Consider the following 14,995-nt stretch of genomic DNA (forward strand, 5'->3'; position numbering starts at 1 on the left):
GGACAGCGAGTAACATCCCCCCCAAACAAGTTTTGGGCCAGTTGCCATGTAAAATCCCGGGCCGATTTCTCTTCCCAGTCCAGCCCTGCCCATGTGACTCTACCCTTCCTAGCAAATGGGCCAATTTGGTTGCTTAGGAGACCTGGCTGGAGTCACTAAGCACGCCCTGGACTCGAACTCATGACTTTAAGGGTGATAGTCAGCGTCAATACTCGCTGAGCTACCCAGGCACCCTAATTGATGCATTTTAATGTTAAAAATAAACCGAACGTAAAAAAAAAAATGAAAAGAATCAAAATATGTAATTCAGAATATAATTACTTCGACATATTTAGCGGATCATTTTATCCAAAACTATTTGCAATTTAGAAAGAAAAAAAAAAAAACAACACCAGCAAATAAAATAGAATAAAACAAAATTGAAAACCAAGTAGAATATAATAGTTAAATTATATTGCATTTTTCTGCCTAGCACAAAAAGTGCATTCTTTAAATTATATATTTTAAATAATAAAAATTTTCAGTGGACATGAAATACAAACATAAACAACACGAATCTCTTGCAGTGGTCACAATGTAACAATCCTCTAATAGAAGTTAGCAAAAAGAATAGAAGCAATGACGTGCAACAATGTATCAAGTCTTGACGGGAGGCCACGCCCCCCGTCCGCTCTCATTGGCCGGTGCCCGTGTTCAACAGCTTGTCCTCTCCATTGACGTCACGGGCGTCAGTCCTCGCACATGGAAATGCGAATCAGCCGCGCTTTTGCGCTCGAGCCAGCCAGCCAAACTCACGGACGCGCGAGACCCGCCGCCGCTGCTGCTCATCGGTGCCTGCGCACGGGCTGAGGACACTATCCCCGCGGGTCATTGAAGGATTTTGACATCTTTATAAATCGGCTGTTTTCCTTTAAAGTTCTCCAGGATAATTGTTTAATTTTTTTTTCTTTTCTTTTACGCGATGGATAAGATGTCTCGACCTCTTCTTATAAACTCAACATTCTTACCTCCTACCCACGGCGTCCTAAAATCCCTGCTGGAAAACCCCATGAAGCTGCCCTTTCACCACGATGAAGGTACTTAAAGGGGACATTCTGCAGTTGGGGGAGTTTAAATGGTCTTTTGCATCAGCTTTAGAGTGACAGACGCACCGCGCGCTTACAAGCGCGACATGTCACCGTCTGTCTCTCTGCTTTTCTCACTCTTACCTGTATCTGCTTGTGCATGCACGCGGGGTTTTAATTTCACTTTAAACGCCCGATGTTATTTAGGGTTGGTAAGTTTATGTTTCAATAGCATATTAATTGCATTTCAGTCAACTTTATGCTCAATCCCAAATCCATTCCACAACAAATCTTGCCTAAATGCATTACGTTTATAGTTTTAAATATGCTTATTATGCATTATGTTCACAAAGAACAAAGTAAACAGACATTTCCACCAATACTGACTTTAATTGGATAGAGAGGTGAAGTTCGCACGCAATGGTGAAGGTGTTTTACTCATAGTTACCTATAGAGGGCGCCACTTAGCGGCTGTCTGGTGTATTGTTCCAAACCTGTCTAAATCAACTAACACAGTAATCTAAAGCAGTGTGGTTTTATTTTTAGATGCACCTATGAAGGATATGCATTGGCAATATGTAAGGTGTTGTGCTGAGTATGCTAAATATGTTGCTTTGGCTTCATTTACTCACCCTTATGACGTTCCAAACCGTTTAACTTTCGCCCGAATGGTAAATACAATTTTTTATCAGACTTAAATGCTGCTTTTTTTGGAGCTTGTCCTCCGTAGTCACCGTCCACTTTCAAATGTTTGTAATACATCAGCCTAAATATTCTTGAACGTGCATCCGTTTGTGTTCTTTGGGAGAAAGTCAAACAGGTTTGGAACGACATGAAGGACACGATATTCCCTTTTTGACACCTCTATCTTGTTCCTCCAGGTTTTGGGAAAGAAAAGGAGAAGAAATTGGAAGAGGATGGAAACGGCGTCAACACCCCCCAGTCCGCCTTCTTGGGGCCGACTCTGTGGGATAAGACCCTGTCGTACGATGGCGATAACTTCCAACTGGAGTACATGGATTTAGAGGAGTTTCTGTCGGAGAACGGAATTCCTGCCAACACTCAGAGCGAGAAGAACCAACCTTCCCAGCAGACCCCATCGGCCCCGGCAGCACCCTCTGTGGTGGATCTCAGTAACCGGGCAACCACATCGGTTCACTCCGGGATAGTCGCCAGGAACTGCCCAAACAGACCAGGTACTGACCAAAACACATCATTGGTCCTAAACACATACACAAACAAGACTGAGCTATTTAAATGACCCGGTCTTACACCCATGGCATCGCCTCTTCTCCCGAATTTCATTACCCTTTACTTATGAAGTGTTGCCTTCAGGTGGAGAAGCACCTGGGCTGTGGTTTCCGTTCGCATGTGCGAAAAAAGTGATGTCCACATATGTGGACAGCGGGACTAAGTTGTGAAATTTTAAGTAATACCAAGCTTTAGAAAGTCTAATTGTTTATCATGTGTCCAGGAGTGTTGCTTATTCATGTTTTTGAGACGTTGTAGACATGACAGATGATTTTTTATAAAGCTGAATTAATAAATGTTATTCAAAGTAACAGCCAGCATCATCAAATCACTTCCAACCATGTTAAAATAAAATGTATGAATCTATGTACTGACAATCATTGTCCCATGTTGAGTGATCCAAACATCATCTGCAGCCTGAAACTGAACTGCATAGAGAGCTATAGGATGCTCCCTTGCTCCCTATTTAGTGCATTGTGAGGAACTGGAAGTTGTCACCAAAAATGGTGCTGATGTCCACAGGAGGGCGATGTTGTCATAGAGAGTTGCGAGTATAAAAGCAAAGAAACAAAATGGAAAGGAGGTAGCTAGAGAGAGAATGTACTCTACTCACCAACCTGAACTCTATTTTTGTCTGGACTTGGAGGTTAGAGGTGAAAATTAGATTAATACTGGAAGTCTAAACACAGTGATTGAGCCGGATTCTGGTAGCTACAGTTGGCAGTTCGCTACGGAACAATACTGGCAGCGAGACGAGAGATGACAACTAAATGGCTGATGTGAAGTGAAATTCCGGTTTTCCGTTACCTCTGAACTCTGGTGCAGACCGAACTTCCAACAAGTATTTCACTGTTTATTTTTCTTTTTTGAGGACCTTTGCTTGTTCCGTTGCTGAGGAGTGTTTGAACTGAGACTTTTGAATTGTTGAACAGTGAGATATCCTGAGTCATTGAATCGAGTCATTGAATCGTTGAACAGTGAGATGTCCTGAGCGTTTGAATTGAGTCACTGAATCGTTGAACTAAGACACTGAATCTTTGAACTGAGACTTTTGAATTGTTGGACAGTGAGAGATCCTGAGAATTTGAACTGTTGAATGAATCATGAAGAGTTTGAAGTGAATCATTGAATCATGAATGTTCGAAGTGTGTAGACTGAATCAAAGCGTGTTGAACTTCTGTTATAAATCTTTGATGGCTTAATATTGTATTGTGAGCAACAAATGTATTATTCCAGTTATATTGTTAATGGTTACAGATCAACGGTCAATTGTATGAATTAATCAGGTGTAGGAGAGGTACCTCTAGAAAACTGTATTAGAGAAATTGAACTGAATTCACGAGGAATTTATATATATATATTTTTCTATATATAGTTTTCTAGAGGTACCTCTCCTACACCTGAACTTGAGTTTTGCTATGATATTGTGAGACTTTGGGGACTTTTTTGCAAAGTTAACCACAAGCAAATGATTTTGTCATTTACACTACAAACTCCAATTCATCTGCCAAAACGGGACAGACAGCTCCTGCTGTAATGCACCCGAGGGTTCATCAGACTCATCACATTGATTATGCATTCCTCCGTGTCAAGATAACACTCAGGTACAAGATTTGCTGCAGGGCTACTTTCACACACAGATACTTCACATGCTTTCACAGAGCGCCAAATACCAGCCAATAAACCTGCTGTATGAAATTAGACAAACCTCTTTCCCAAACACACACACACACACACCTTGGGACTTTAGTTGGCATAAAATGTTAGTCCGCGCTTTAAGTATGCGTGCGCGTGTCTGTGCTTCTTTGTGCTTGTTTACATTTCTTGTTTACATGTGCTAGATGACTAGTCGGGTGATTCAGGCTCATCACGTGCAGTCAGCGTGTTCTCCGAGCAGCGTGCAGGGCCATGTGATGCACACATGCAGCTCCGTGTGCTGTGCTGGTGCAACAAGAGCGTGCCAGCGAGAGAGAGAGGCTTGTCAAGGCATGCCAATCCCCACCCAACCCCTTTCGTTTCATTCCTCTCTATCCTTCTCTCTTAGGCTCCACCCACTTAGCCTCCTCCCAAAGAACATGCCGCCTCTCCACCACTCCCACTCCCCTCTCTTGTCTTGTGTAGTAGAAGCACAGGATGTTCCTAGTGAAACTCACATTTTGTGAGTCGTGCCTGGATCACATGTTGTCACTGACATTGTGCTTTTAATAGACAAACACACTCCTTTTAACATACAACAAACATGCAATTATCCAAAACACATGCGTGCAGAGGGAATGAGATCTAGAGAGCAGATAAACGTGTAATAACAGCAGAGTCTGCATGTGTTAAGCAGTGGACCTTGCTCGGAGTGTGTGCATATGCGTGTGTTCGGACGTTTGGGGTCAAAAGTAAAAAATTATGTACCATCAAAGTACTCACCGGTACTTTGATGCGCCGTCGCGCCGTCCTCGATCACTCCTCTCAGGCGGACGACAGCTGCTCCTCCCCGGGTGGACCGGAGTCAACCTCCGACCCCCAGCAGACAGAACGCCCCTCTGCTTTTCTGGCGGCACGTTGGGACACTCCTCCGCTCCTGGCAGCGACTCCATCGCTCCAGGCAGTTGGGGAGTCCCAACCCTTCTCGCCTCGTGGACTGCGGCCGTTCCCCGCATCCGGGCGGTCGGGCTGCTCCGTCCCCCGGTGGATGGCAGCTGTGCTCCCCTCGGTGGACAGCTGTGTTGAGGACTCTACGATGGGCATCCCTGCTTCTTCCCGGGTTTCAGCACCAATGTAAAGGGGTTTAGATGGGCAAGAAGGTGGCGAGAACCGGCTTAACAATATAAATAATATTAAATTGAATAAAAAGACACACAAACACCTACACGGCAGCTGCCTGTAATCTCTCTCAAACTGTCATCCTCTGCCACCTTTATCCCTTGTGCGCCACCATCAGGCTGATTGGGGACCGGGCGTGCGCTGTTCCAGCCCGGTCCCGCCTTCCTCCGCTCTACAAGCACGTCATCAGTTTGTGAAAAGGATCTGTGTTATCATACAATTCTGTACTTTTGCAACATATGCAATTGCGACGATTTCATTGTATTACAGTAGATGTTTTGCCAGTGACCGATTTTTGGCATCTTTTAAAAGCATAAATGGACCATATATTTTTCTCTGTCTGCTGTCTTTGACATCACAGCTCAGTATAGTCGCAGTGGTCCCTGTTGGTCAGTTTGCCCATCCGACTGAAGGGGGGTAGGTAGCCCCCCTTTGGTCATTTTGCCATTTTGAAGTTTCTTGGTGGTGCACAGGAAAGATCCTTGAACCAAGCTGTACAGTCAAAATCCACAAATGAATGTGAATTATAGGGCTGGACGATAAAACTATACTCATTTAGATAACAAAGATAAACTCTTGAGTAATTTTTGATAATTAGCTAAAAACGCAAGCAGTTCGGAAAAGTTATACACGCAACTAGCTAACTGAATCTCAATTAGATGGTTGGTTAGTGGCCACCTCGATGGGCTATTAGGATATTGTTATAAAAAGATAAATGATAAGAGAATACACGTCTTCTGTAGAACTGAATCCTTTCTTGAGCTTTAAATTAGAAGGTAGCTTACCCTGTTTATGAACGTATTGAGATCTAACAAACATGTGAAATGCATATTGATTTCAAGCTTGAGGAAGAGTAGGATTAGACACACACACACATTCGGGCAGCCAAAGGAAAGCCGCTTCCTCATGTCAAATCCAATTATCTTGAGTCTTACCTCGACACCTGTTTTTGAACATCTGATGCTCTTTGTTACTCTGTGAAACTCAATAACAACAGTTAGGCTATATTGCTGCTTGTATGGTGGTTGTTGACCTGTTTGCCCAATGTTGGCCTCTCATGGTCCGTTTGACGTCTTATCTGTGCAATCATCGGTTGCGAGTTAAAAATAGAGCTGGTTTGGGCATCTTTTTGCTACACCCTTCCACTTCCACCGTAGACACCGCCCTGTTTAAGGAAGCACCGGCATCCGCTGGCCAGGGTTCATGGGACAGTCACAGTCACATTCCTAAACAATCTGCCACTCAGTGGAGTCAACACACACATGTTGATTACACTGTATCAATGAGGACATTTGATGCATTGTTTTTTTAACATGAATGAGATGATATTGCCTAACCATATCCGAAACACCTGAACCTTCCCCTTTTTACAAACCTGTTCATATCAGTAGACTCAAAGCAAAACACGATATGGCCACTTTATGAGCCTTGGGATGAATGAGGAGCACTTCAAAAGTCATTATAATTTGGTTTGACATTTTTCAGACCCAGAGTTAAGAGTTAAGGGACGGGGGGGGCCTGGGTAGCTCAGCGAGTATTGACGCTGACTACCACACCTGGAGTCGTGAGTTTGAATCCAGGGCGTGCTGAGTGACTCCAGTCTCCAAATTGGCCCGGTTGCTAGGGAGGGTAGAGTCACATGGGGTAACCTCCTTGTGGTCGCTATAATGTGGTTCTCGCTCTCGGTGGGGCGTGTGGTGAGTTGTGCGTGGATGCCGTGGAGAATAGCGTGAAGCCTCCACATGCGCTCAACAAGCCACGTGATAAGATGCGGGGACTGACGGTCTGAGATTTGTCCTCCGCTACCCGGACTGAGGCGAGTCAATATGCCACCATGAGGACTTAGAGTGCACTGGGCATTTGCATTACAAATAGGGGTGAAAAGGACAGTCTGCAAATTACTATAGGCACAGCCCTGTGATTAGTCACCATAACTCCGCCCCTCTCCTCTTACTATGAGGTTGATTTCAGAGTCCCAAACAACACCTCGATTGTGCCTGATCATAGGACTCTTTCACAATTCTCTCAGGCTGTATTTATTTTGAGGTCAGTGCTTATTACAGTAGTACAGTAATAAATCTGGAGAGACTTTAAACACTTTTTATTTCATGATATTTTCCACTAAACATTATGAGTGACTGTTTAGGTTCTGTTGCTTGCAGGTTCAAATGCTTGAGTAAAATGCAAGCATTTATAATTTATTGGTACTGTAAAAACACACACACACACACACAGCTTTGTCAGGCTTAAGCTGAATATCTAGGTCATGATGTAGCCTTTGACTCGAGCTGTGTGTTCTCCGTTCCTCATATTAATAAAGCTTTAAAGTTTAATGATATCTTGAATAAGATTCAATGATTGTTCTTCTCCGCTTCTCTCAGGAAAAATGAAGCTTTGCCAGAGTCTCATCTGTAGAGGACACTGTTTCTGTCTCACCGGACGAGGCAGTTTAGGTCGGAGATACAGACCTGAAATAGTTTCACCTTGACTTCTTATAAATTGTTACAATTATTAACGTAGCTGTTCTCCACACGGTACGAGTAAACCACCTTTAAAGACTTTGAAAGGTCTGCTCATTGGTTAACTCTTGCTCAGACTGTCACAGTTGTGTGTTTTAGTGTGCACGTTGGATTAAAGGGTCACGAAACCCGCCTAGTTAAGCCCCATTTTTCACACCTCAGGCTGAGAAACGACTCTCGAAATGGGCGGGAAAATATGGTAATATGTGGGCTGGTATTTTGGGCAGGAATGGGGTAAACGGAAGCGGGTCAAGAGCTTTTTCCAAAAACACACACAACAGAGATGGCTGCTGAACCTCGCATTACGAGTGGAGATGAAAACAAAAGAATTTGTGGCTGTATATAAATCATGGGACAAAAGGGTGAAGAGTGAAAATGATAGGATGGTTCCCGTAAACTTGATGTAATGTTTTCATCATTGTCTCCTGTTTTTGAACAAGCCGGAAGAACGAAGCGTCTCAATAATTAAACGAAAAAATGACCACTTTCCCCTTAACAGTAAACCTAATGAGTGCTGTCATTGTTTTCAATGATGTGCAACCTGTACATAAAGGTTCGCATCTCAAAAAATGTGTTTTGGGGATTCAAGACCCTTTAAGTTGTGTTATTTGAGCATATTTCAGTTTTTCAGTGTTTAGGGCAGTTTAAGTTGTGTCTCAGTCTTTAGTGTGTGTGGTATTATGGCCTTTTAGTGTGTAGAACGGTTGTTAAATGTGTGTTATTTGTGTTTGACAGTTTCATTTTGTAGAGTAGCTAGTAAAGTTGTGTTATGGTGTATTTCAGTGTTTAAATGTGTAGTTGTTATTATTGTGTGTTTTAAGAAAGTGTTGTGGGTCAATGGTTTATATTAACTATAAGTTTTAGTGTTAAAGTCCTCATCCCGAATTAACTGAGGAAATACACGTAGATACATTGTCCCTTGATTTTGGCCGATGAAGGCTGTTGTTAGTGGTTAATTCATTTTCTATGTAGTTTAAGAGGGTGTTGTCCCTCCTTTTGACCAAGTTTATATATGTATCATTCAGTGAGGAGCATCACAGTCTGGCAGGAAGCTCATGGCAGGCAATTTTGGTGAACTTCATCCTGAGCCCATGCTTCAGACAGAGGCTCTTGAAGAATCCCATGTCTTTGAGTTTGCATCAATTCATCCTCTGTGAAGTCTGTCCGGGTCATTGTAACTGATAATAGTAATTGTGTAATACCGTATACCATGAAATTTTCTGAGATGGTTATCGTACTGTGAAAATCTCATACCGTAACCTATTCCATAGTCCTGATAATATCTCCAGGAGAATATGGGAAAGCAGAGCCTTAACTGACCCTGTGGCACTCCATACTTGCCTTTAATTTGATCTGACAGTTCCTCATTTACACACACAAAGTGGTAGATATAAGAGAAATAGGACCTAAACCAAGCTAATGCCTGTCCACATATGCCAACATAATTCTCAAGCCTACTGTTATAGTGAGTGTTAAAGTGTGTAGTTTTGTGTGAGATTGAGTGAGTAGTGTGTGTTGTGTTATTGTGTGTTTCAGTAAGGACATTTCTAACCATCCACTCTTTGACATAATTTATACACTCTGTTCCTTTTCAAAAGGGAGACCTTTTTTTTACACATACTTCCATTTAAAAAAAATGGTTTCAAGTTTCAATTATAATAAAGCCTTTGTTCAACCAAAAATAATAAAAAAAGAACTTCCGTTTTCACTCCTTTAAGAGTCATTGTAACTGATAATAGTAATTGTGTAATATCGTATACCATGATATTTTCTGAGATGGTTATCGTACTGTGAAAATCTCATACCGTTGTAACCCTATTCCATAGTCCCTGATAATATCTCCCAGGGGGAGAATATAGGGAGAAAAGCAGAGGCCCTAAAACTGACCCCTGTGGCACTCCATACATTAATTTGATCTGACAGTTCCTCATTTACACAGACAAAGTGGTAGAGATAAGAGAATTAGGGCCTAAACCAAGCTAATGCTTGTCCACAAATGCCAACATAATTCTCAAGCCTACTGTTATAGTGTGTAGTGTGTGTTGTTAATATTGTGTGTTGTAGTGAGTAGTTGTGTTATTATTGCGTGTGTGGCTGTGTGCCAGCTCTTGGCACAGTTGTGCGTCTCTCAACACTTGTTTAATGAACCTTAAAGCAGTCAAGAGTTGAATTTGATCCTTTAATCCTGCACTAATGAACACAGACTGAAACACACAACACACACTGTTTCTAGAACCTTCTTTCTCTCTGTGTTCAGAGTAGCGTGCTGCCATTCTACTTCTACCGTTTCTGCCAAAGCAGTATAGTATAGGTTATACGACAGAAATGGGTAGAACAAAGAAAATGATGTCCGTCAACATTATTTTTACTTGTGTGAATATGTTAAATGTTTTTGCATCATGCGCTCTCTGCTGGGCAGAACATGGTAGTACATATATATACACACATTAATTATTTTCTGTTTTACCCCATTTAATTACTTATTACATGTTACAGGTGTAATTGTGCATTCATCCATGCATCCATTTTTTTTCTTACATTTTGTTAATCAAAACATGTCTAAGTGGGGGGGGGGCATCTCCCATCCCCCTAGATTTTCCTATGCCACTTGCATGCTTTTAAAAAATTAAGAAACTCTTTTTTTCTCTGTTTCAGCTGTTTCCACTTCACGTGACACACCCAGTCCGATAGATCCAGACTCGATCCAGGTTCCGGTTGGGTATGAGCCCGACCCTGCTGACCTCGCCCTCTCCAGCGTACCGGGTCAAGAGATCTTCGACCCTCGCAAGCGCAAATTCAGCGCAGAGGAGCTAAAACCACAGCCCATGATCAAGAAGGCACGCAAGGTCTTCATTCCAGAAGACTTGAAGGTAAACACAAACCGTAAACTAATGGTTCTCAACCGGTTTCACGTCAGGATCCAGATTTTACATTGGATTTCTAATGGTGACCCAACACAGTACCACAAAACTGTACATAACTAAATAAAATGTTCCTGAAAATGAAAGATCAAAATTGTTTTACCAGTGATTTACAGGCCAAATGGAACAGAGCATGCCCTAAATATTTGCTGAATCATACAACAGCACATACGTCATGCTTAAGCGTGTTTGACCACTAGGTCAACAGTGAATGTGTGCAAGTATGCGTGTTTGATTGAGAGCAGTCATGCAGTCATTGTGTATGTTACGCAAATATCTGGGCTTGCTTGGTTTACAGTGAGAACGATAGCAATACAGATATGCACACACTCAAAATGGCGTTTGAGATTTGTGATCACATCGGTGGATAAACCTCAGATTCAGAGTTCTGATATGAACGATAAGTGCAATCCAACCAGGGAGTCATTTGTGTGTCATGTGACCATCTATGGGCGAACGTTATTGTACGAACGTCCGTTAATATCTAAAACAAAGAATGATGAATGCAAGACTATTGTCCTGTCTGTCTGTGAGTAGCTAACTACACTGAAGCTTTTAAAGGGGACAGTATCTTTATAAATAACTGTCAGGTGATTCTTTTCAATTGTAATGTCCATTTTGCTTACATTTCACCCCCCAGCTAATTCTGTAATATATAAAATGGTATGAATTTTACTAATTATAACAATGTTCACGTATTTAATTTCCACGTAATCACATTTTTCTCTGTGTCTCCACACAGGACGACAAATACTGGGCCAGGCGCAGAAAGAACAATTTCGCAGCCAAACGCTCGCGGGACGCACGCCGGCTGAAAGAGAACCAGATCGCCATCCGCGCGGGATTCCTGGAGAAAGAGAATGCGGCACTCAGACAGGAAGTGGCCGAACTGCGGAAGGAGCTCGGCCGCTGTAAGAACATTATGGCCAAATACGAGGTGCGACACGGGCCTCTGTAAACCCCGCCCCCCCCACCCTGAAAAAACCCCGCCCACTCCCTACAAACAGCCCCGCCCACCACAACTCTCCAGGGACTTCTGTGAGCCTCATTAAGCGGCGCCAATTTCTCTTTTTCACCTCTTTCTCTCTCTTTCTCTATGAAACCTGTTTTGATCTCATCACGTTGAACACTTTGCCGATTTATTTTTAATTTGTGCATTAGAGTCTGTCTTCTTCCTCTCTTTTATGTGTTTGTTCCTTCACCAACGATGGATCATGTTTTTTTCTTTCCGTAAACGATTCTACATGTCATTTTATACACCTGTAATATGGACAGAGAACTGATGAATATTCTCCCTGCAATTCACCCTCGTGGCTGTCAATCATGCCTCGTTTTCCAGAGGCCCCACCCACTTCTTGTCACTCGCGCTTTCTCCTTCAATTGACAGGTTTTTTGTTTATATTAACGTATTTGTAGTGGAACAGCTGTACGCATCTTTGCTGTTCTTTCTGTCAAGTGTGTATAACACTAGCTAGTGTCGTCGGTTACTTGTCAATAGTTTCGTTTTTAAACAAACACCAGCGTTGTTTTTCGTCTTACCGCATTGTCCATGGAGCAATAAGCCTAATTCTCTTCAGAGTGCAACAATGTATGAAATTTAAGCTAGATTATTTTCCTCTAAATTTTCTGTGTCGGAAAAGCCTGTTTCATACCGCCAACGTGTACGTGCGGATCCGCGTGACGTGAGATGCACTTAACGTCATTTTTGCTGTAGTGCGGAAACTTTCCCTCCAAAACGCTGAGCCCATTTTGTCTTTCTCTTGCTCTAACCCCCTGCACTAATGCGTGTTTCACAATCTGACCAGGTGCAATGTTTCTACTGTACCTACAGTAATCTGCCGGATATATTTATGGACCGTTTGTTTTTGTTTTCTGAAATATTCAGCTGTTAATAGCTACTATTGTTAGAGCTGTTCTTATTGTTATGGCTGTATAGTGATTTTCCTGATCATTTATTGTTTTACTGGATATTTCAGCATGAATATTGTTTCAGAGTTGTGGCCTCGAGCTAATTGTAAATGGGTAATATTCTTCTCTTTTAGTTTTTAAGAATGGATGATTAAATCTGTCCATGTTTTTCTTTATTTTACGTCTTTATTTTATACCCAGGCATGTTTTAGAACATTTTATTTTCACCATTTGTTTTTAAGTACAAATATATATTTGTAGTGATTTTCTTTCTTTTCGTTTTTGCTTGCCCCCCTCTTCTCTTTGTAGATTTACGTGTTCAGCTGTATGACTGTAATGAATGTGTTTTAAGAGGTTTTGAGGTGTTTGATTAGCAGGATGGTGTTGTCTCAAATGCTGTGGTTGAAACCCAATCAGTTTGTTTACTGCAGACCAAAAGATTCAGCACACAGAAGATTTATTGATAAAAGATTTATTGATATATATATATATATATATATGAAAACTATTCTATATGTTGCTTTTTTGTACAGTATTTTTTCCTATATAATACTGTCTGAATATTTTCAAGACACAACACATACATTGTAGTACAAGAGATAGGATTTAAATATATGATAGCGTTAATATAGATATATATCTATTATACAGAACTATGTGACATAGTGTTTTGATATATAATATGATGTGTATAACATCGTCCACTTATCTGGGCATTAAAAACCTTCTGCATCCTCGCAAATAGCCTTTAGTGTTCTGTCTCGGGAAACATTGGCAACCAGACCTCACAATAAAATCAATATATATACATACATACGGTATATAGGCCTATAAGGTTTCTGTACATTCATATAGTTTCTCCAAATGGTAGGAGCTGCAATACCTCCATTGACCACAAGAGTCAGTATAACTCACACTCAATGTTTTTAATGAGCTCTGGCTTAGCAGTATTGCTATTGGTTCTTTGGATGGAAATCTAAAGGCTATGCTTTCTATACATTCTCGTGTCCCTTTTTACCGCAGTAGAGTGTTGTTAAAAGATATTTTAGAAAGGCAGCTCCTTGAGCTTTGCTTGAATGTTAAAAGTCTTGTTGTCAATGGAGTCACTAGCTACGTTCGGAATAGCATACTAGCATACCACTTGCACTTTATCTGCAGGATATTGTCGGTACTGCGCACTGTAAATTTGATCGAAAACCCGGATGTTGAGGGTTAAAAGTTGAGATATTAAATTAAAATCACAACTTAACCATTTTATTTACATAGTGAAGCCACGTGGCTACCATGGTGTATACTATTTTTTAAAACGTCCCAGTTACAATTGTTTTTAAATAATATGTTGAATACTGTATAGCTCAGCATTCGGCAAGTAGTAAGCTACTATTCTGTTCTGAACAGCCACCCAATATGGTTTCCTGAACATACCAAGTTACTTCAAAAGTTCCCACTGAAGTGCAGTAGTTACCACAGATATTGTTACTACAGTAAAATGTGAATATATTAATATGTGGTGTCCTTCAGAGTCGTTTTAGTTAACTCAGTTTTACTGGAGTAACCAAAACTGGCATTTTTGGTGGAACTATGGTAACTATGTAAGGGCCCTTTAAGATGAGTAAAGCTGAAGTATTTCCTCTGGTCTGAGATCAGTTTTGCTCTGTCTGTTGTAATTGATAAAACAGGGTTTTAGGCAGGGCAGCTGATCTTAGATCAGCACATTTCGATTCATCGCTGTTCGACCGGTGACTTCACTGTCAACAATAAAAGTCCTTATCTGCTCTAGTTCAGGCCAAAGTTAGCATGCACATATTTGTGTATTTGTTGAGGATAGTTTTGGGCAGAAATGGTGCTGTTTTGTTTGTTGTTCTGTTTTCTTTTTAATTTCCCATTATTTGTTTGTTTGTCACATAAATGCAGATATGAAGACTGTAGCGTGAGCTGCGTCTGTATAAAGCCCTGTGTAGTTCACATGCTGACTGTTTTCCATCTGTACAAAACTCAAATAAATCCAGGATTAAGCCAAACCACTTCTTGTGTATAATGACCGCAAAAGTAGCTCCCCGTGGGCGTGAGGAAAAGCCACAAGAGTTTGAGTTTTATTTGTGTTTTCCTCTACTTCGTGGATGGGGAAAATATTTTGTGCAATTCAATCAGATGTGTTTATATTCACATAACTAGCTAAACATGCCAACAGTTGTTCAGCAACTTTATCTTTAAAGTCCATTGCAAGACTTGTGACCGTAGAACTGACTGTTAAAAATGTGTTCATGCTAATGTCTGATTTAGCGCCCCCTTGTGGCCACACTGTATGAATACAACATAATTACAATGCATAATTCATTCATTACAAAATGCATAAATGCACGTAAAACTTGTGTAGATAGTAGTGTTTGCAAAGAGCTCAATGGCCTCCATAATTCTTAAATGGAAGAAGTTTGGAACAACCAGGAATCTTCCTAGAGCTTGCCGCCTGGCCAACAGAGCAATACAGATACAAAAGCAGCTATAGTACTCTGACTGT

At 41.3% G+C, this 14,995-nt stretch overlaps 1 protein-coding gene across 1 annotated transcript; it reads left to right on the plus strand.

The window, feature by feature from the left end:
- Nucleotides 1-718: 718 nt before the first annotated feature.
- On the plus strand, nucleotides 719-14,519 carry LOC127648335 (hepatic leukemia factor-like). The gene is made up of 4 exons (XM_052132992.1): nucleotides 719-1,076; nucleotides 1,946-2,260; nucleotides 10,304-10,518; nucleotides 11,312-14,519. Exons 1-4 carry the CDS (start codon nucleotides 962-964, stop codon nucleotides 11,525-11,527), a joined length of 861 nt encoding a protein of 286 aa, XP_051988952.1. The 5' UTR covers nucleotides 719-961; the 3' UTR covers nucleotides 11,528-14,519.
- The last annotated feature ends 476 nt before the right edge of the window (nucleotides 14,520-14,995 follow it).

The sequence above is a fragment of the Xyrauchen texanus genome, chromosome 8, assembly GCF_025860055.1.
Source record: "Xyrauchen texanus isolate HMW12.3.18 chromosome 8, RBS_HiC_50CHRs, whole genome shotgun sequence".
NCBI classification, from domain to species: Eukaryota; Metazoa; Chordata; class Actinopteri; order Cypriniformes; family Catostomidae; genus Xyrauchen; species Xyrauchen texanus.